At 47.5% G+C, this 21,158-nt stretch overlaps 1 protein-coding gene across 7 annotated transcripts; it reads left to right on the top strand.

Moving 5' to 3' along the window:
- The first annotated feature begins 251 nt into the window (after positions 1 to 251).
- FZD4 (frizzled class receptor 4) lies at positions 252 to 10,173 on the top strand. 7 transcript variants are annotated; one of them, XM_045181939.3, is made up of 4 exons: positions 917 to 1,693; positions 3,812 to 5,074; positions 5,413 to 5,506; positions 9,773 to 10,173. In XM_045181939.3, exons 1-3 carry the CDS (start codon positions 1,409 to 1,411, stop codon positions 5,479 to 5,481), a joined length of 1,617 nt encoding a protein of 538 aa, XP_045037874.1. In that variant the 5' UTR covers positions 917 to 1,408; the 3' UTR covers positions 5,482 to 5,506; positions 9,773 to 10,173. The 7 variants fall into 7 exon arrangements, with proteins under 7 accessions (XP_045037876.1, XP_045037874.1, XP_045037872.1 ...); XM_045181937.3 differs by having other exon boundaries at positions 918 to 1,693; positions 5,410 to 5,506; XM_045181941.3 differs by lacking the exons at positions 917 to 1,693; positions 9,773 to 10,173 and adding an exon at positions 252 to 338 and having other exon boundaries at positions 5,410 to 8,299.
- The last annotated feature ends 10,985 nt before the right edge of the window (positions 10,174 to 21,158 follow it).

Below are 21,158 nucleotides of genomic sequence, written 5' to 3'. Positions count from 1 at the left end.
GCCCGGGAATGAGAGAGGGGTTAAGTTGGATCGAAACACGGGGCGCAGGATCCCCAGATCTCCAGGACACTACGCAGAAGCAGAATACGTTCGAAAGAGCTGCAGGCTGCAGGGAGGGATGCCTGGGAGGCTGCAGGAGGGGGGCCCCGTCGGTTGTGCGCCTCCTGCCCACCCCCGCTCCTCTTGCGCAGGTCTAACCTCTCCCCGCCCGCCCTCTCACTCTCCCAACCTTATTTAGAAACCGTGTCCCCGAGACAGGAAGGGCGGCGGGCTGAGAAGCACGGAGCGTCCCGGCCTCATTTCCTTTCGAATCCCCCTGTGGAATTTCATTTCATACGGTGAGGAAATCGGAGCGCGAGACCCTCGGCTGGTCGGCTGCTCCGGGGCGCCTCCCCCACTCGCGGCCGGAGGCAGGCAGCTCCCGGGCGCAGGTCGGCCGAGCCTGGGGGGGGGCGGTGCGGGGAGAGGGGGCCGGGCTCCAGACCCAGCAAGTTAGGAGTGGAAATAGCTGCGAGCTCGGGCTGTACCAGGCACCGTGCTAAGCTTTTTACGTATTATCACTAATCCTCCCAAGTCTCCTTACGGATGAGGAAAAAGACGCCTAGAGGTTGAGCAATTTGCTCAAGGTCATACGGCGGGGATTTAAAGCCACAGTTTCGTAAATCCAAATCCCCTGTGCTTTGTACACGTTTCTCTGCCCGACGGGAAGGTGGCCACGGGCGGAGGTGACAGCTGGAAGAAGGAACCGAAAGGGAGCCCACTCATCTGGGAGCACTTTTCACCTGGGAGAGGAGGGGGCAGGCTGGCCGGGCCGGAGGGACTGGCTCCATCCCCGCCTGGCCCCCGAATGCAGCGAACCTGGTGGGAGGAAAGTGAGAGCAGTGAAGCAGGGCGGGGCGCTCTGGGCTCCGGGGGAGAGAGAGGGGGTCGGCGGAGGACGGCGGGCGGGCGGGGCCTGACCCCTCCAGCCGCGGAGTGGCCACGCCCCCCGCTGCCCACAGCGCCCAGCCATTGGGCTGGCACGCTGTCCGTCCCGCCCCGCTACCGCCCAGCGAACCTCTAGCGCCGGGGAGGGCTTGAGCTGTGAGAGCGTCGCGGCGCTGTGTGCTGGCGGGCTTCGCGGAGACCAGGAGCGGACGCTGCCAGCGCTGGGCTGGGGGCACACCGCCTGCAGCCATGACCCTCGCAGTGTGTCTCTCGGCTTCGGCCCGGGGAGTCTAATATCCTACACAGTTGCACGCAGCTGCTGGAGAGCCGACCGCTGTACCCTCGTCGCCCTTGGCGCCTTATCACACTCCCTGCCCCGGAGCTGGGAGCAGCGCGGGGAGCCGGCGAACCCCGTGCAAACTGGGGGTGTCTGCTGGAGCTGCCCCCGCCGCCGCCGCCGTTGCTGCCCCCGGCTCTGGCCATGGCCTGGTGGGGAGCACGGCCGAGCGTCCTGGGGGCGCCCGGGGGCGTCGGTCTCAGTCTGCGGCTCGTGCTGGTATTGCTACTGCTCTTGGAGTCGGCATGGGGCTTTGGGGACGAGGAGGAGCGTCGCTGCGACCCCATCCGCATCTCCATGTGCCAGAACCTGGGCTACAACGTGACCAAGATGCCCAACCTTGTGGGGCATGAGCTGCAGACGGACGCCGAGCTGCAGCTGACAACTTTCACGCCGCTCATCCAGTACGGCTGCTCCAGCCAGCTGCAGGTGGGCGCCCCCACCCCCCACCCCTGGCGGGACCTTTGGGCAGGGACACCCCAAACTAACTCCGTAGAACCCTTACCAAGTCGAGCCTCCTGCCCGCTTCCTAGGCTGAAGGGTATAACTGTCCTGAAAAAGTGATTTCCATCCCCACCCCCACTTTTCTGTCCCTTCTCAGCGACTGGAAGCCAAAACGTTGTGTAAGTCATCTGGCCTGCGAAAGAACCCACTCTTACACCCCGCCCTTCCGTTTTTCTCCCCTACCCACCCGTGTCTGGCCAAGCCCCTAACCCCAGTGGAGCTGAGGGTTATCTTTGCCAAGGATTCTGGCCGCCGCTGTTCAGTGGGCGAGTCCCCGGCGGGGCAGCCAGCTGCAGCTAAGACTTGGAAGGAGAGATAAGGAGCTGGGAACTTCTCTCTCACCGACCTTATTTTTACCCCGTGTTTTTGGGTGGTTTATTAAATCAAACACCACTGCCCTGTTTTCTGCGGAGTGGCCCCTGGTAGTGTCACCCGCCTGATTTTAGAGGTCATGCAGGAAGGAATGGTTGGATTGGCTTGAGTTCGTGCTTATCCTCAGGGTTGAGGGCAGGTTTAGTACTTCGAGTCAGAGAAAACACAGCTTGGAAAAAAAAAAGTGATAGTATGGTTAAGCTCCGAGAAGGTAGTTTGTATATTAGAAGATGGTGTTATTGTTGTTTTTGCAGTCGTTAATCATTTTTAAGCTTATGTATGATACAGAAAATATTCATCCTACAATAGCAAGTGAAGAAAATAATTTGCATATACAAGGTGATTACAATCTTAGAAAAACAACAACCAATTCATTGGAAAAGAAAAAGAATGGAAAGAAAATTTTAAAAAGTATTAACACTGGTTGTTTTGTTTGGTGAGGCTATGAGTGGTTTTTGGAAATTTAGAAGAGAAATTGGGGAAAAAATAGGAGGTAGTTGTCCTGGCTAAAAGCTTTAGAAAATCTGTGGTTCTGGTTGTAAGGTCTGAGAGATAAGAAACCAGCAGAAAGCTTATTTACTAGGTGCGTGTTTTTATATAGGTCATTTTAAAAGTTGGATTGTGGTTTCAGAAAGATGGTTGGGATTAGACCCGTTGCTGGTGAAATGTCCCTTTGGAAGTTTCAGAACTTCAGAACTAGGTTATAAAAGCTTTAAAAATGATCCTCTAGCTCTTGGTTTGGAAACAGCACATATCCTGACATCAGTGGCAATTTTGTTGGAGAAACAGCTTTTGCAGGGATATATATTTTTAATTACATGTATCCTGGGGAAGCAGCCAAGCTGTTTTGAAGGACAGGACTGGATCCCTTTACATGCTGGAAAATAGTTACTTGTAACTCTAGACTTCATAGACAACATCTGTAAGGAGCCAAGCAGACTGTTTATCAATGCTGGAGGAATTGAGGACAGCAACTGCACTCTCCCCTGCTGGTATTGCAGTGTCAGGGACTTAACATTTATATTTTCCTATTGTGCTTCATTTTTATTCAGTGTGGAAACCTGGCCAAACAGACCCCTGGTGACTGGAGACCTCAACCAGCATCCCATTGTTGGATCTAACAGGATCTTAATTAGGACAGTTTCTGTTTCAATGTGAGACTGACTAAAAAATAATTTCAGGGGATAAAGTAGAGGCAAGAGAGAATTTTCACAGGAGAAAGCTGGGTCTATTTTTTCTACCTTTATTTTTTATGGTGATAAAGAAATTGGAATGAAAATAAGTCATCTATCACCAAAATGAGTCCTTTAATGTCTGTTCACCTCTTTCAAACAGTAGCTGAAAGGGAAGGGAGACTCAAAGTCAATCTATTGGGTTTATTTTTTAAGTGTTCTACAAAAAGGGATTATATAATTCTTTGGGTCCATTTTATTAATTTATTTATTTACGTTCTCCCGGAAGGGGTTACTAGACCCAAAAGAAGAAAGTGTGTAAGTGACAGATTATCAGGCACCCTTGTTTGAGGTTGGCGTAAATGGTCAGACTCCCTATAGGCAGGTTTTAAAAGTAGTTATGAACTTTGCCTGGAAGCACTCACAACTCAGCTTTGTGCAGGTATTTGTTCACACTTCCAAGTCACTGTTTTCTTTGTTCCTTTCATTACCTTTCCAGTTCTTCCTTTGTTCCGTGTATGTGCCAATGTGCACAGAGAAGATCAACATCCCCATCGGCCCATGCGGAGGCATGTGTCTTTCAGTCAAGAGACGCTGTGAACCTGTCCTGAAGGAATTTGGATTTGCCTGGCCGGAGAGCCTGAACTGCAGCAAATTCCCACCGCAGAATGACCACAACCACATGTGCATGGAAGGGCCAGGTGATGAGGAGGTGCCCTTACCTCACAAAACCCCTGCCCAGCCTGGGGAAGAGTGCCATTCCGTGGGAACCAATTCCGATCAGTATATCTGGGTGAAAAGGAGCCTGAACTGCGTTCTCAAGTGTGGCTATGATGCTGGCTTATACAGCCGCTCGGCCAAGGAGTTCACTGACATCTGGATGGCCGTGTGGGCCAGCCTGTGCTTCATCTCCACCGCGTTCACAGTGCTCACCTTCCTGATCGATTCTTCCCGGTTTTCCTACCCTGAGCGTCCCATCATATTTCTCAGTATGTGCTATAATATTTATAGCATTGCTTATATTGTCAGGCTGACTGTAGGCCGGGAAAGGATATCCTGCGATTTTGAAGAGGCAGCAGAACCTGTTCTCATCCAAGAAGGACTTAAGAACACAGGATGTGCAATCATTTTCTTGCTGATGTACTTTTTTGGAATGGCCAGTTCCATCTGGTGGGTTATTCTGACGCTCACTTGGTTTTTGGCAGCCGGACTCAAATGGGGTCATGAAGCCATTGAAATGCACAGCTCTTATTTCCACATTGCAGCCTGGGCCATCCCTGCAGTGAAAACTATTGTCATCCTGATAATGAGACTGGTGGATGCAGATGAACTCACTGGCCTGTGCTACGTTGGGAACCAAAACCTGGATGCTCTCACGGGCTTTGTGGTGGCTCCCCTCTTCACTTACTTGGTGATCGGAACTTTGTTCATTGCTGCAGGTTTGGTGGCCTTGTTCAAAATTCGGTCAAATCTTCAAAAGGATGGGACAAAGACAGACAAGTTGGAAAGGCTGATGGTCAAGATTGGGGTCTTCTCAGTCCTCTATACGGTTCCTGCAACCTGTGTGATTGCCTGTTATTTCTATGAAATCTCCAACTGGGCGCTTTTCCGGTATTCTGCAGATGACTCCAATATGGCAGTTGAAATGTTGAAAATTTTTATGTCCTTGCTGGTGGGCATCACTTCAGGCATGTGGATTTGGTCTGCCAAAACTCTTCACACTTGGCAGAAGTGTTCCAACAGATTGGTGAATTCTGGGAAGGTAAAGAGAGAAAAAAGAGGGAATGGCTGGGTAAAGCCTGGGAAAGGCAATGAAACTGTGGTATAAGGCTAGCCAGCCTCCATGCTTCCCAGATTTTGAAGGGGAAAATGCCAGCATTTCTGTGCAAATGCTACTAAAAGTTTCATGCAGTGAATCTCAATTTGAACAAACTAGCCACCCCAAAGCGACCCCCATAACCCACCACCCTCTCCCTCCCCCCGCCCCCAACATCATAAAACTCATGATTTTGCTGCAGACTTTGGAATAATCCAAAATGGAAAAGCCAGTTAGAGGCTTTCAAAGCTGTGAAAAATCATAACATCTGATCACTTTAGCAGGTCGCAACTTGGAGCATGGAGGTCCTGCCTAGATTCCAGGAGGCCCAGGGCGATGCTGCTTTTCCCTGAGGGGTGGGATTTGAGCTGTGAGAAGGTAACTGGCAGGGAGAAAGATTAACTTTTTTTTTAACTCTTTAAAATTTAAAATACTAACTGGGTCTTTCAGATAGCAAAGCAATCTGTAAACACTGGAAATGCTGGGTTCAGAGACGTGTTACAAGAGGTTTAGAGTTGGCTGATCTAACATAAACATTCTCTGTGGTGCATTGTCTGCTGTTTAGAACTTGTGGATTGCTCTCCCAAGAGGTGGTGTCAGAACCTTTCAGTGCCTTTGTCATAGAACAGAATTGTTCGAACAAACAAAAGTGCTGGACAAGCACACGTGAGGTATCCAGTGCGTTTTTCTTCTCTCTCTTCCTCTTAAATTTCAACATGTCTATTCGAGGCTGCTGCTGTTTCTTTCATTTTACATTAATAACTCAAAATAGGTATTTTTATAGGAATTTTTGCACTGCAGCATGCCTAATGAGGGGGAAAGGAAGGGTGATTCACGTTCTGACAATCACTTAATTCAGAGGAAAATGAGATTTACCAAGTCGACTTACCTTACCGACCCCAGAGACCTGTTGCATTGAGCAATGAGGACTTAATATATTTTACTTTGTGTGATTGCATCTATGCAGACGCCAGTCTGGAAGAGCTGAAATGTTAAGTTTCTTGGCAACTTTGCATTCACACAGATTAACTGTGTAATTTGTGTGTGTCAATTACAATTAAAGCACATTCTTGGACCATGACATAATAGTATACTCAACTGACTTTCAAACTGTGGTCAACTCGCATTCTCAGAATGATAGTGCCTTTTTTTTTCTTTTAGCATAAGAATGTTATCAGAAGAGTCTGGTCTACTTACCACAATGGAGACTTTTTTCAGTTTTGTAGAGGGAACTAAGGACAGCTAATCCAACTACTTGGTGCATAATTGTTTCCCGGTAATTGGCAAAGGCTCCTTATAAGATTTCATTGGAGGCAGTGTGGCCTGGAGTATTTATATGGTGCTTAATGAATCTCCAGAATGCCAGCCAGGAGCTGATTGGTTTGTAGGGAATAAAGTGTAGACCATATGAAATGAACTGCAAACTCTAACAGCACAGGTCTTAATTGCCTTTTGCAGAGGTATCCAGAGCTTTTAAAATTTATGCTTTATGTTCCTTACAAGGGGGTACCCCCTAGCAGCCTCTCAAAAGTTGCAGTTCTTTTAAAATTGTAACTGGCCTTTCTCTTAACCTGCCTTAGGCCTTCTAATCACCAGATCTCTGGGACAAATTGTGGACACTGTCACAGGTTGCTCTCCTTGTAACTCTTACCTGCCTTTGCTTTAGCAACTACTTTGCAGTGACTCGTTTATTTATTTATCCATGCCCCAACCCCTTTTTAAAAACAGGTAAGAAAACTCTTTCGTCACATTTTGTAGTGAGAAAACATCTCCAGGGACTCAAAATTCCAAAAAGAGTGACTTTTTGTTTGTTTGAGCTTTACGCCCATGATTTAACACTTTCCTTCCTTCTGCTTTTGTGTGGTTCTTGAGCCGTCCGAGATGCAGATGCATGTGAGGTCCATGGCAGGTTCTGGAAGGGAAGAGTCTTGGAGCTTTGGGGACAGTCACTAAGCGGGCACAGGGGGGCTCCTGCTGTGTGCGCCACCAAGCCTGAGTACCTTGGCTGGCCTCCGGGGTCAGGGCTTCAGGAGCATGAGAAGGGATCCTCAGAAGGACCAGTTGAACTCCATCTGAGATCACTTTGCCTATGAAAATGTACAGCGTGAACTCCCGTGCTGCTTGCAGACAGTTCCCAGAGCTGGCCAGGGCCCTGGAGCGTGCACCCCGGGGGCAGAGCCTGCCCTTACTCACGCTCTGCTCTAGTGTCTTGGGAGTTGTGCAGAGCCTGTGGTCCAGGCAATGGAAAGACCGTGCCGCCGGGCACTGGGGTTTGTAATACAATTTTCTTTGTCATGTTTGGGGATTGTGTGACCAGGTTAGCACCTAGCAGAGGGCCAGGCACACAGTGGGTGCTCAATATTTTAGGTGGTGAAAATATACTGACAATACAAGTACTTGAGTGAACCAAGTTCTGGAGCTCGTGCCCTGACAACACTTTGGGTTTTAACGTGTCTCTCCGACAAATCTCTTACCTTCTCAGGGGAAAGTATATTTGGTCAGAAGTGACTGTGGGTGCAGGCCCATTCGGAGCCTTAGCAGTGCCACAGGGTTATAGGCCTTCCCTTCACATTCCAGACAATGGAGAGTGTTTATGGTTTCAGGAAAGGAGCTTGTGGCTGAGTCAGTCACCAATTACCCTGAAGTGACTCCATCACCTCTTAAGTTGATTTTGTTTAAAAAAAAAAAAAAAAGGTCAATTATCCACATGTTGCTTAAGTGCCGACTGTGAGTAAGGCGCTGCGCTGGGCTCTGTAGCGGATGTCACAGTCTATGAGCTCTGTTCTCCCTGACCTGGACTGGGGTGCCCCTGGCTCTGCTGAACTTCGCTGTGCGTTTTGGGAAGGTGCAGGTGTCTCTGAATTGCCATCTCTTTCACTGTCTCCATCCCTTAAACCTCTTCCTGGTCTTACCATCTTTAACACATCTCTGATGCCTTCCCAGAATTCCCTGCAATCAATGACAGGGGTCCTGACAGAAGGCATCAGCTCTGTCTCATGCTGGTCCTGTGGGAAGCCCGGAGGAAGACTGAAAATTGGCTGTAAGGACGTGAGCTCCCACATCGAATGTGGCTTTGGGGCAGGCAGTCCTGAGCTTGGGGTGTTCCATGTGACTTGCACAGGCAAACTTGTGGACAGTATCTTGCTAGGAAAAAGGTCTGGTTTTTTTTTTCTCTGAGGCCTAGAGTAAGTAGGTATGCTTGTAGCTTCCTGCACAGGGCCTTGGCTTCCAGAGATTTTATTCAGCTGAGCCCAAGGGCACCTCTGTCCAGCTTCCTCTCTGGCAAACTCCTTTGTCCTTCATGGAGGCCCCTCAATCTCAGGGCCGGGGGACATGCAGTAGGGTGGAACTGGCCAGAGCCATCTGGTTGAGCTACTTGGTAGATTTGTATCCTTTTTCCTCTATGGAGACCTGTTTCCTGATCTCTGAGACTGCTTCTGAGCTGGCAGCTTGCTCGGGGACCTGAAACCGGAGAAGGGGTGACACTTTTCATTTTCCTGAGATGCTCTCTGACTTTCCTTTCCCGGATCACTCCCTCATTGACACCCCCAAATCCAGAATGAGGGAAACTTCTGTCTCCATTTCTGAACTGTGACTTTACCAGCACCCCCAGCTCTGTCCTCTCTGGCCCCCCTCAGCCTCCCGGACACTGAATCCAGTGCTTACTGTGTTGGGAACCAAGCTGGAACCTGAGGACTCAAAGAGGAACTCAGCCCTGAAAGGCACACTCAGTTGCAAGTGATTTTACCAGGGTGGTACAATCTTTGGCTTCTGTGACTTCTGGTGAGGTGACCTCAGCAGTAGTTAGGGAAGAGAGCCACCGAGCACATCTACATGCTCAGGTTCTTTCTGTGATGGAGGAGGCCGGGGAGAGTTGCTGTGTCAGCCAATTATGTTAAGTCACTGGACTTGGACAGGTTTTTTTTTTCTCCTTTATTGTATTTGTGTTCAGAGTCCCTGGCTGGGTTTGTATTGTGTCTGGCAAAGGAGCCAGGTTATCATTTTCCCTCTGGGCCTAGGCCATATAGATCTTGGAAACTCCTAAGAGAGCACTTTGCTCCTACCTAGGATCAGATACCAGAGGCTTAAATAATGCATTTTGCTTCACTGTGGCCTGGCCAGAGCTTTCTGCTGCTGCTTGTTGCCACGCACTTGTGCACTAGTGGCACGCTGGGCACTGCCGGGAGGGAGGTGAGCCCAGGACTTCCCCAACAGGCTTTGCCCCTTGGTAAGCCCAGTTGCCCTATAGTAGCTTGTTCCTGTTTCCAATTTACCTATTTCCCTTCTTCTTTGCACCAGCAAATTCTCAGTATTCACCCAGGCAATTTGTAGTGGGCCTGTTTGGGATCCTGTATGAGCCTTGTCCTTCAAATTTTGTAGCTCCCTGATCCCCTAGGATATTCAGTACATGACCACTGTCATCCCAGAAGGCTTCTGAGAAGAGGGGCAAGAGCAGCTCTGCGCCGGGACAGCCTCGGTACAGCCGGGTCTATCTTCTCTCCCAGATGTGCACCTTCCCACACCCTGCTGAGGGGCTTGGGGGGGGGGGCCTGCCTTGGCTGCGGGCTTTGGGAGGGGCGGGCTGTGTTCTAGTCTCTCACCGCGGGGCATCTTGGTGGTTCTGAATTTTTTTCTACCTCACAGAGATGTTGTAAGACTTTAAGAGGTCTGAAGACGAAGGCCCCTTGAGCTCTTTGTAGGAAGGGTGGAATAAATAAATACCGGCAGTGATCTGTGAAGAGATGAAATGTGACTTGACCTGCTCTTGCCGCAGTCAAGCCAGTGCTCCGTGGCCTCCTTCTGGAACCCTGTGCCACCCTGCAGCTCCAGCCACCTTGAGGCCACCCTGGGGGCTTTCGGATGTTCGACATAGAGGTACCAGGCAAACCCCGGCTACACATGCCCTAAACGAATTGCGGAACGTCAAAGGCAACGGACCCTGCTTTTAAGGATGTATAAACGTATGTCTGCATTGATGTCTGTACGTAAATTTCTAATTTATCGCTGTGTAAAAAAAATAAACTTTGCTATTTAATTTTTGTATTAAAGAAAGATAAACTGTTGTTTATTACCTTGCATGTGATGGGGATATTCCTGAAGGGGTATAATAATAGCCCTGGGAAGCACACGCACCCAGCAGTGAGAAAGAGAATTCTACTAGCAGGGCAGATGGACAGCCTCCTTCTGAGAGCTTCTTTGTTTCTTTTTGCTGGTGCTATTTTTCCCCTCTGGGATTTCTCCTGGGTCAGCAAACCCCCAAGGTCCCAGGTCAACAGAATCTATCACGACTGTGGTCCTCGCTGACACTCAGGTGGTCACATGATGCTTTGGACAGAACTGTAATTCTCAAGTTGTCCTGCATGACACCTCTTACTGGCATTTCCAGTGTGTGTGAAAATTTTTATATGCCTTCCAAGTCCCTGTGACTTCATCTGGTGGCCTTAAAATTTTTTTCCCTTTCACTGTGAGAGCTTCAGTCCTCTTAAAAAAGGGAGGCAGTTTAATCCATTTTCTCTTTAAACTGCAGATTAAAAAAAATTTTTTTTTTCTGGCTATACAATGCCAGGGGGGCATGTCACATCAGTCAACCAGGAAAATGTCATTTTTAGCCAATTTTGTAAGTTGGGTGTCCCCATACTCAGAAAAACCATCAGACAAAGCAAATTCAATGCCATTATCAGGACATTGTCCTGGGCCACACAGAGACAGGGGAGGGGAGTCGCTGCCACTGGAGATTGCTGAGGCCCCAGAGGAGAACATTGCCCCTCTTGGTTTGCCTTTCCAATGCTTTCTGCCCCTTAGTTTCACCTAAATACCACCCTGCTCCGGTGTGAGTGAAAAGCCCAGGGCACAGGACCCGCACTACTCTTCCCCTCTGCAGATTGCTATTGTACTTTTCTCTCAAAGCATAAATGAAGGGAAACATGTAATTTCAATTATTTTCCCTGTAAGGCTGCGTTTCTCATTTTATTACCTACTCATTAAGTAGTTATGAAGTGAAGGAAAAGTCAACACAATCTGAAATGAATTTATAATAATCCCTTGCACTTGTAGAAATACTTTCCATATAGAAAATACGTTTTAAACATTGTTTTATTCTCACAGCATCTGTGAGGAAGCAGGGCAGGCATTGCTTTGCTTTCAAGAGGAGGACTGAAACTTTGAGAGTGCCAGGGACCGTAACACGAGGTAGCAGGTTGCACGGCCAGGTCTTCTCGTGCCTTGCCCAAGGTTCTGTTTTTGTTTTGTTTTACACTCCACTAGGAGTTGAATTGTGTCCCCCCAAAAGACATGTTGAAGTCCTAACCACAATGCCTGTTAATGTGAACTTACTCAGAAATAGGGTGTTTTACAGACATAATCAATTCAAGATGAGCTCATACTAGATTAGTGTGGCCCTTAATCCAGTGACTGGTGTCCTTATAATAAGAGGGGAATGTGGACACAGGCACAGGGAGGAAACCAGCATGTGAAGGCAGAGGCAGAGATTAGCGTGACGTAGCTGTAGGCCAGGCCAGAAACACCAGGGGTTGCCCGCAACCACCTGAAGCTAGGAGAGGGGCCTCCAATGGGAGCCAACCCGAGCAAAACCTTGATTTCAGGCGTCCAGCCTCTTTTCCTCTGATTTCTTAAATTCCTGCCAATATTGTAGTTCGTCGGAAATCAGTAAATGTTTTAGCAGACAACTCTCTCAATAACAAGGCCTGGCCACGAGCTTTTGTTTTTTAAGGTTTATCTAGCGTAATCGCTCTGGTAGGTTTCTTTATCTGTAAGCTGGGCACCTCTAGAGTAAACCCCATGACCCCTGACACTCAACTGATTTGAGCGGGGCTTGGCTGGTCTCCTGCCCGCTCACCCCGGGGGGGGGGGGGGGGGGGGGGGGGGGGGGAGTGCTGGTGCAGGGCTGGGATCTTGACTGGAATGTGGCCCAAGGGTTTTTAGCATTTCTGTTCTGAGAACTGATTTTTTTTTTTCTCTTTCCCATTTTAGCTTTCACATGCAATCATAATTTTAAAGTTGAGCTGACTCTTGACTAAAAGGTCAGCCTTGGCCTCCTGTCTTCCAAGGTTCTGTGAACAGAAATAAACCACACTCAGAGAAGGGCGTTGTCCTCTCTTTAGTTTGCAGCTGGGCTGTAGGACTGGGACCATCTCGCTAAACGTTTTGAAAATGTTGGACCTGCAAAGGCTTGGTCCAAAAAGGCTTTCAAAACAGACCTTGGCCCCACCTGAAATTCCTAGAGTCACTCTGTCCTCTTCTTCTGTCTCATCCTTAGGCTAAGAGAAGCCGTGGACTCATCTGTCCACACAACGAAGAATTCCAACTTCTCAAACTCCTAAGGAGAGAGAATGAAAAAACTTGTTTTACATTTCACATTAATTGCCCGATTTTCATCAGCCTCCCACCAGGTTTCCCATAAGCACCCAATCCTGGTTTCAACCAAGAACCTGCTTAATCTCTTGGCTAGCCCACTTATCAATGCCTTTCTTTTTAAGAGATTAAATGATTGGCTATCTAAATATTCTAAAATGCCTGAGGGTTAACATCATTTCACTTGCTATGAGGTAAATGGTTAGAGTATAAAGCAATGAGATGGAATTGATAAGTCACATAGGAACTCTAGTTCCATTGTTTTCCTCCCATTCCCTTGCCTTTTCATAGCTGTTTTCCTTTGCCTGGAAGCCCCTTCCCTCTTTCTTCAACTAGGTCGTGTCTATTCTTCCTTCAAGATTGAAGTCTCAGGTCATCTTTCCCAGGAAGATGTCCCTGACCCTCCCACTTGCCATATCCTGCCTCCTTTTCCTTCTTGCTGTTGGTAAGTTTGCGCCTCTGTGTTGTCAACTCTGGGAACCTTCATTGCATAGTTTGTAATGATACATCCATATGTCCATCCCCTGAGAATCCCTCTGAGCACCCAAAGGCGCCCACTTGTATGCCCTCTGAACGTGAGCTTCAGGAATGTCTTTGGAACAAAGAAAGGTAGGTTTGGAGGGAGGGAGGTTTTTGCCTTGTTAAGTGGGGAAACTGACATGGCACTGTGGTCAGCATAGGAAAGTAACCAAAGGTGACAACAACTAGAGCCATTACAGAGGCAGGACTTTCTGGAAACAAGATTGGACAGTAGCCTCAAAGAAAATTCTCTGGCCTCAAAGATGGTTTTCAGGATGATCCCCTACCTGCTGTGTTGCTTATTGTTATGTTATCTCCTCCTCCCCAACGAGTATTTGCTGGGAACCTACTGCCGGTGGAATACTGGAGTGGGCTGGGGAAGGGAGAGAGGGATGGTTATAAAACACCGGGCAAGACAAGGTCCAGCTCAGAGTCCAAAAGTGCAGATGACAAAACAGAGAAAGAATCCAGCTGTTGTTAACAAGCCTAAAGCTCCAAACGTGGAAAAACAGATCCTCTACTGCTAGTAAATATTTGTTGAAGAGCTGAATGAGGGTCCGTCTTGTGACAGCCACTGTCCTGGGAGGGCACTGTAGAGGACACCAAGATAAGTGAGACGCAACCTTCCCCTGCAGAAGTCCATGGCAGCAAACCATGTGCCCCCCCACCCCCCATGCCTACCGCATAAAGGATCAGCACTGCTGGTCCTATCCCACGTATCTGTAATTGCTTCCTAACAGAAGTTCCAGGACCTTGTTGGTTAACCTTGGACAGAACAGCATCTGAGTACTGAGTGCAATAGAAAAACATTTCCTAAACAGTGGTCATCTCACCATTTGACCCCTGCAAGGACACATCTGCCTCAACAGGTAAATGTGTAGTGAGGGCGTGGGGAAGAGGGAAAAGGGAGGAGAGACCATGACTCTTTGAAGGCTTGATTTGCTCACTAAAACCACCCTCTGAATTCGATATGCAGAGAATAAAAATTGAAATTTATTCATGTTGTGTCACTGGAGGCATTTTAGTCATCAGACCAACTAAGTGCCCCCATCTGAACATCTCTAGCACACATGTCGATGTATAACATCTGCACAGAGTAGGTGGTTTGTGTAGGTGTGTCTGCTTTGTATCCTCTGGGCCTCATTCTCTTGCTTCTCTCCTGTCATCATTCTGAACATCTAAAGAGACTGCCCCACAGAAGTTAAACACAGTTACGTGGCCAGACCTCGTGTCCTCATCTACTCGGAGTGAAAGGAATAAATGTGTGATCAACTGGGCTGAGAATTGCCTGTGGGGAGTCGTGGGGCAGTGAGTCGTTCAGGGTAACCGGAGCCTGAGATTCTTGGAGTGGGACAGAAGGCGGGCGAGGCCAAGTTATGGAAGGCCTTGGAGGTTGTACTCTCCCGTGTTGGGCACGGGGAGCCAGCCAAAGTCTCGGGGCAAGGAAGGCTCTCCTCCGGTTGGTGTCTGACAGGGCTCGCCCTGTCTGTGGCCTGTGGCTGGAGAGAAGGCAAGCTGGAGAGAAGGCAAGCTGGAGAGAAGGCAGGCAGACCAGCTTGGATGCAGCAACAGGAAGTCCTGAAGGAAGCTGGTGGCAGGAAGATGGAAAGGAGAGAGCGATTTCCAGAGAAACCACAACAAACTGTGTCCTTCATGGCACTGTTCAATGAGCTGAATCTTTGCTTTCTAAACTACCAGTGTTTCAGAGGCGGGGAGTGTTTTGTTTGCTCTGTACACCTGATACCGCTCACTCCCTACACTGCAAGCAGAGATAAATAACAACCTCATCACCACAGGGCAGAAGCAGATTGCAACCCTAGCCCAGCACCCCTGGAGAGCTAGGGTTTCCTCAAGTGAGGCTCTTTCCCTCACGGTCCTCCATCAGCCTGACACCATTTGTCCGTGGCTGGAAGGGACAGGGTCCGAGCAAGGAGCAAAGAACCATGGTGTTCAGTTGTTTCTGGAGTGTTCAGGGGCCCCATCACTCCTTTTCACTCAGAGTTTCCTAGCAAGACATACTTCCTAGAACAGCTGATAAAAATTCCGTAGTAAGGGCTTAACTGAGTGCAAACTTAATCTCAGTCACATCTCCCATCTAGATTTTATTTCTTGACACAGTTTTCTTTGCCGGCTACTGTTTGTTATCAGTAAAAGTCTGGACTGCCTAACTAGACCAATGGAAAAAAGTATCATGGGCACACACATTTTTCCTAGTCCTCTTCCTTTTAAATCAGAAATTCTGTATAACATTTTCCATAAGTGAAAGAGAGAACCACTTCCTAGCTCTTTTGGTCCCCCCCCCCCCCCCCCCCCCCCCCCCCGCTTTTTTTTTTTAAACAACAGGCCTTCCTTTTGGATTTACATCAGCATTTAGCTAACTTCCTGAACACTTCACCCATTTCCTGAACTTATTCTGAGGAAGGAAAAACATCCTCCTTCAGAAATAAATGCAAATAATCGCAGAGATTATTTTTATTAAATAAATGGTGTAAATGCAATGGAATTTCCTGTACAATATGTATTTACTATGCATATTTCAACAAAAATCTATTTGTTGTGATATTGTATTGTTGATCTTATTTGCTGGTAGCCTGAGGAATTATAACCATTATGTAGCTGCTCAAGAGATGAGTTCTGAACATTTGCAATTTTTACTTTTAAAAATATTATTAACTGAAAAATCTAAACACAAGGGAGGATTGCTTTCTTTAGGTCTGCAGTTTTGAAGCTTTTTTTTTTAATGAGTTTCTTGTGACACCTACTGGTGAATAAGGGAAAAACATATTCAGGGCCAAGTGGTGACTCCATAGAGTGTAGCAGTAATCATTAGCATTTTTTATTTTGCATTTTTTAAAGAGAAAACACACCCATTCCAAGTACTTCTTAATTGCCATAGGGCCCAGACATCCTGAGGAGTAGTGACGTGGGAAGAGCATATGAAGCTGGGATCTGTTTTTTCATTTTTAAAAAAAATGTTAATGGAAGTTATTTCTCTGTATTGGTGAGAAGGCCTCCTCCCCTTTAGTCATCTTAGTGGAGAACGGTACTTTGCTGGTAAATAAATCTCACTGGCATCTTAGAGCTATATTTTAGGCCGATTGCCTGTCATTTCTGAATGCTTTACAGGACCCTTCTTATGTTCTCTAGTGTTTGGCTGAGGCTGATAGGGATCTCAGAGAGTCGGCTTGCTCTCCTCATGCCCACCCCCACCCGGCAGAAGCCATCCGGGACAGATGGATATCTGGCCCCCTTGTGCCATCCTCAGGAAGAGACTCCTTAATCCATCACTCAGGCTGACATTCTTCCTTAGGTTCAAACCCCTTAGTGTGATATCCAAGGCCTCCAGTCTCTGACCCCCTCTCCACACTTCCAGCCTCACCTTTTACCAATTCCTCAGACATAGCGTGTGTCCTAGCTAATCCCAACCACTTCTAGTTCCCCGTATGCCTCCTGCTGCCTCACCCTTCTCTGCCCTTGCACATGCTTGTCTCCTCAGCCAGAAGACTGTGTCCCTCATGGTCCCATGCTCATTTTTCAAGACCCTGTGTAAATGTCTCCTCTCCTAGACACGTGCATGACGCAGCCAAGTGGAGCTGCCCTCTGCTCTGTCTCCTCTCAGCCTAGCTCGGACATCTGTAATTGTACATTCCACATGACATTCTATTATTTCTATGTGTCTCTCCTCTAGACATATGTGAGCTTTTCAAGGACAAGAACTTGTGCCTAATGCCCTGGCTTGTCCACGTGCTCCACAAATGTTCACTGACGCCCTGATTCCAGCCATTTGTGGTGTTAGGTGGTCCCACCTGGCTACAGTGTTTTGATAGGAGCAAATTAAGAGTGGAAGCAACTAGTTGAAGGGTGGAGTTGTCCATCAGGTGAGTAGGTCTTTGAAAATGCACAGAACCATGTATTATCCTACGTGACTTCAGCCTTCACTCCCTGAGGAATAAGAGAGTTTCACAAAAATAATCTCTTAAATTTTGATCTGGGTCTAATATTGTAGAATTCTATAATTGAGGAAGCTATGGTCTAAAACAGGGCTTTAAAAAATCTGGGGTTCATATAGGGAGTCTATAATTGTGTGCAAAATATTTTATGTACACATATGTCTTTTTTTCTGGGGAGATAGTCCATCCTTTCACAGATGGGTCTATGATCTCAAAAGAGTAGATACCACTGATTAAGAATCATTGGTCAAAAGAACAATCATAATCTCTCCTGGGTCAACAGGAGTTGACACTTTCCTGAGAGCTATAGGAGGGAGGCTTATAAACCAGCAGATGCAAAGCCCTTGTTGCCTTTTCTCCACTGCCTTTTGTCAGGGCACACACAGGGGCCTGGCCTGCATTTAAAAAGAGGGGCTAAGTGGTTTTAGCTTTGTTCCATTTGTGCTGCTTTAATGTCTTCCCCCTCAGGTTATAAATGTAAGGTGAGGGTGTGGTCTGAACACTTGTCAGCAGATGATTAGATACCTCTCTCCAGGTAAGGTGTTCCTACTCGGGGGAAAGCTATCTCAGTGCCCACAAGTTCTGCCCAAGTGGTCCACACTAAACCTTCTGGGGAACATCGGGAAACCTGTACTTGAAGCCTGCCCACTGACAACTTCTGCCACTGTGGTCTGGGCCTGCCAGTTGCTGGGATGCTTTTGCTCCATGATGGAAGATGCCATCTGCAAAGGGAATTGCAGCTGGCAGAGTGTGCAACCTGGGCAGTCATTCAGGGCCCCATCCTGAGAAAGGCCTTTTGCTTTGTTAGTGTTCTACTGTTGCTGTCCTGAAATTCTTAATCATTTTTGAACAAAGGGCCCCATATTTTTACTTTGCAATTGGTCCTTCAAATTCAGTTGCCAGTCCTGAGTAGCTGCATATATCTGAAGTAGCACCAAGGAGCAGAAAGAGCATGAGCTTTGGAGTCAACAGATGGGGATTCAAATCCCAGTTCTGCAACTGCCTAGCTGTGTGAGCTTGAGTAGATTCCTTAACCTCTCTGAGCTTCAGTGTTCTTACATCAAAAATGATGATTATAATAATACCGAACTTTTACAACTGTCGGTGCAATTAAACAGCATGTGATAAAGTAACTGGCACTTGTTCATAATGACAACTAGGAAAATAACTAGTCAAGAAAATATGAAATATATTAGCATGAAAAGCAGATCATAACAAAGCAAACAAATAAAAAGCCATACATACAGTCTGTTAGGGTGGGAAAGAATCCTAAAGAAAAGCTTCCAGGTCGTTTCCACCTTTGTCCTTCCATAGTGCTTGGCACATAGTGACATAAGAGCACCTAAAAATATTATTGTTATTTCCCTTTAATACTCGTATTTTCCCCCATTAGACTTTAAGATCCCCTAAAACCAGGGACTGGGTCTGTCCTTTAAGAAAAATTTTCAGTTCCTAGCATAAGGCCTGTCACAAAATAGATGCTTAATAAGTCTTCGTTGAAAGAATAAACTAGTTCATTATTGTATTTTCTAGTTGAGAAGGCTGAGGTCTGGAGAAATTAGGTGAGCTGCTCCACTCACAAAGCTTGTCCTTGGCAAAGCCAGGATTGGAGTCCCCTCTGTTTGTTTTGAAGGGTTTGCCTGGGGGCCCCACGTGGACCCAGCCCTTGGAGCTATTAAACACAGTCTTTATATCTCGCTGAGTTGCAATTGTCAGATTATCTGGGGAATGTCTAAGCCTTTTATGTACGTGGATATTTATTTATGTGGAGTGAACTGTCAGAGGGAAGCGCGGCCACGGGAGCTGGAAGGCACTGGTGACCGTCCCAGAACTAGTGGGGAAAGCAATCCATCAGGTCACCTTCCCCAAGCTCACAGTTCTGCACCGCTCCCCTTTCCCCTTCCCCAGATCCCCCCATTCATGGGATTATCTTCTGTGATGCTGATGTCCTGCTCGTGATTGATCACCCACCACTATCTGGGGGACCTGAGAATGACCTTCTGGATGCATTTGTAAGGAACCAGCTTGGAAACAAAAACAAAAACTTGAAGGCATCCTGTGGTCGGCCTGAGATAAGGGGCCCTCAGAGTCTTTTTTCATTAGCCTGGCAAAACAGTCCAAACAATAAAAAAAATCCATAAGAAAATATTCTGCTTCCAGGGACTTAAAAGAGACTTTCATTTCACCCACCCCATCAACACGATACCATCCCTACGTAAGAAAACAAATATGTCTGTGAGAGGAGAGGAAGGGCAGAAAGCAGAGCAGGAAAGGAGATCAACAGAGAAAGGGAGGAGGGGGGAGGGAGGAGAGGTGGAATGCAGGGGGAAAGATGAAGGAATAAACAAAGACAGAGAGAAACGGAATGTAGTTGGAAAGAGATGCGGGGCTAATATTTACTTGAATAATGCCAGGAGGCTAACTCGAATCATCAGGACGAATCAACCCAAGTCACCTTGGTAAGTTTAGCAGGTGTGGTGGTGATTCTGGCCTGGGAAGGGAACAGTAGGGTGCTAGTGGAGAGAACCGGGTTCGAGTTTTGGCTCGAATGACAGTGTGTTAATGTGAATACGGACACGCAAGCCTTCGACCTCAGTTTTCTCATCCAGAAGTGGGGGAAAGAGACGAAATGAGACATACGAAAGTAATTTGAAGAAATAGAGTGTAACACAAGCAAACGCAGTCTCAAATTTACACTCAGGCTGGAGCCATTCCACTTAAATAGAAACAGGCTTCGCTGCGCCTCCCGCTCTGCCATTCAGAGGCTCGGCAACGTTTCTACCTCATGTTTTTAAAATAAATAAATACGTAATTCAGTGATCTCGTCACATCATTATGCACAGGTGAACTCATTCCACCTCACAGATACAAATCTGAAATGATATAAAAAGACACATGGTTTTACCACCCCCTCCCCATGGAGTGGAAAGTGGACGTCTGGTTAGGAATGCCACCTGCTCCAGATGGCAGTTCTGCCACGGGCATGCTGGGTGACAGTTTCTCAGCATCACCTATGTGCACTCTTTCCACTGATGGTGTGGAAACCCCTCCCTCCCTGTGTGGCTCCCTCCCTGTGTTGCTACCTCACTGTATGATACAACACATTACCCTGCGTTGTACAATAATAAGAGCCAGCGCTCAGTGAGAGCCTCTGCCTGTGCTGACCCTGGCCGTATCCTCAGTCCTAGCTGGGAAACACATAGTCCTTTCCCTTTACCCTTCTTTCCCACTCCTCTCACCCAGCCCCATTCCCACTTGTTCACGTGTCTTTCAATTGCTCCCAAACTAAAGCCTTGGACTTGAGTGTTTGAGCTATGGTATTTTGTCGTGTGTAACATGCACTTTTTGCCCAAATTTTTGAGGGAAAAATAAGGATGCTCATTATACATGGGCACAATGATCTCACACCATGAGGTATAATAATCCTGTGTATACCATCCACAACATGTGGGTGCACATTATACCCAGGAGGGACTTCCTGCATGACAGCATTTCTGAGAAGGTTTCAGATGGAAAACGAAGCCACTCCTTTATGACTGGGTGTCTGTGCTGGGTGTCAGCAATAAAGAGAGACGCTGGGTAAGTTATTAGAAAAGAGAATTTATTGGGGGGATATTGGAGCATAGAGAGACTTAGACTAAGAAATGGGGGGGAGAAATAGGGGGGAGGTTCTTGTGCTAGGAAGGAAGCAGTGAGGAGACTGAGCAGGTCTGGATTGGAGTTTTGAGGGGGATGATAACTCGTTGTCACTTCAATTCCTGGACCTCAGTTTTCCCATCCAGAAGTGGAGTCAGAGAACAAGGCCAAAGTTGAGTCACAGCAACGTTGCCTTGGCAGCAGCAATTGGGTCAGCATGCTAGTTCTGCTGCTCTTGAGCAAATGACTTCCAGCTGTCTCCATGGATAACCACCAACTACGTCCTTCTATTGCTCCCTGGAGACTCCCGGTTCCAGGGAAGACCACCAGGTGGGCTAAGCCCAAGTCAGTTGTCCATACTCAGACTGTGCCAGAGCTGAGGGTGTGTGTGTGTGTGTGTGTGTGTGTGTGTGAGAGAGAGAGAGAGAGAGAGAGAGAGAGAGAGAGAGAGAGACCCTGCCGACTTACGATGTGGAAGGTGGGTTCTACATCACACCAAGACAAACCAGCCCTTAAAATAGAAAGAGGGATTGGATGGCAGATACTGGTAATAA

The sequence above is a fragment of the Desmodus rotundus genome, chromosome 5 (genome assembly GCF_022682495.2).
Source record: "Desmodus rotundus isolate HL8 chromosome 5, HLdesRot8A.1, whole genome shotgun sequence".
NCBI classification, from domain to species: Eukaryota; Metazoa; Chordata; class Mammalia; order Chiroptera; family Phyllostomidae; genus Desmodus; species Desmodus rotundus.
The sequence above is the reverse complement of the archived record's forward strand: the minus strand, read 5'-3'. Positions and strand labels throughout refer to the sequence as shown.

Excerpts from the sequence above, each read along its gene's own strand:
- FZD4 (XM_045181937.3), top strand. The coding sequence starts at position 1,409 with ATGGCCTGGTGGGGAGCACGGCCGAGCGTCCTGGGGGCGCCCGGGGGC. Across the intron at positions 1,694-3,811 it reads GCTGCTCCAGCCAGCTGCAG|TTCTTCCTTTGTTCCGTGTA; the intron begins GTGGGCGCCCCC and ends TTACCTTTCCAG. Across the intron at positions 5,075-5,409 it reads GATTGGTGAATTCTGGGAAG|CAGGTCGCAACTTGGAGCAT; the intron begins GTAAAGAGAGAA and ends TGATCACTTTAG.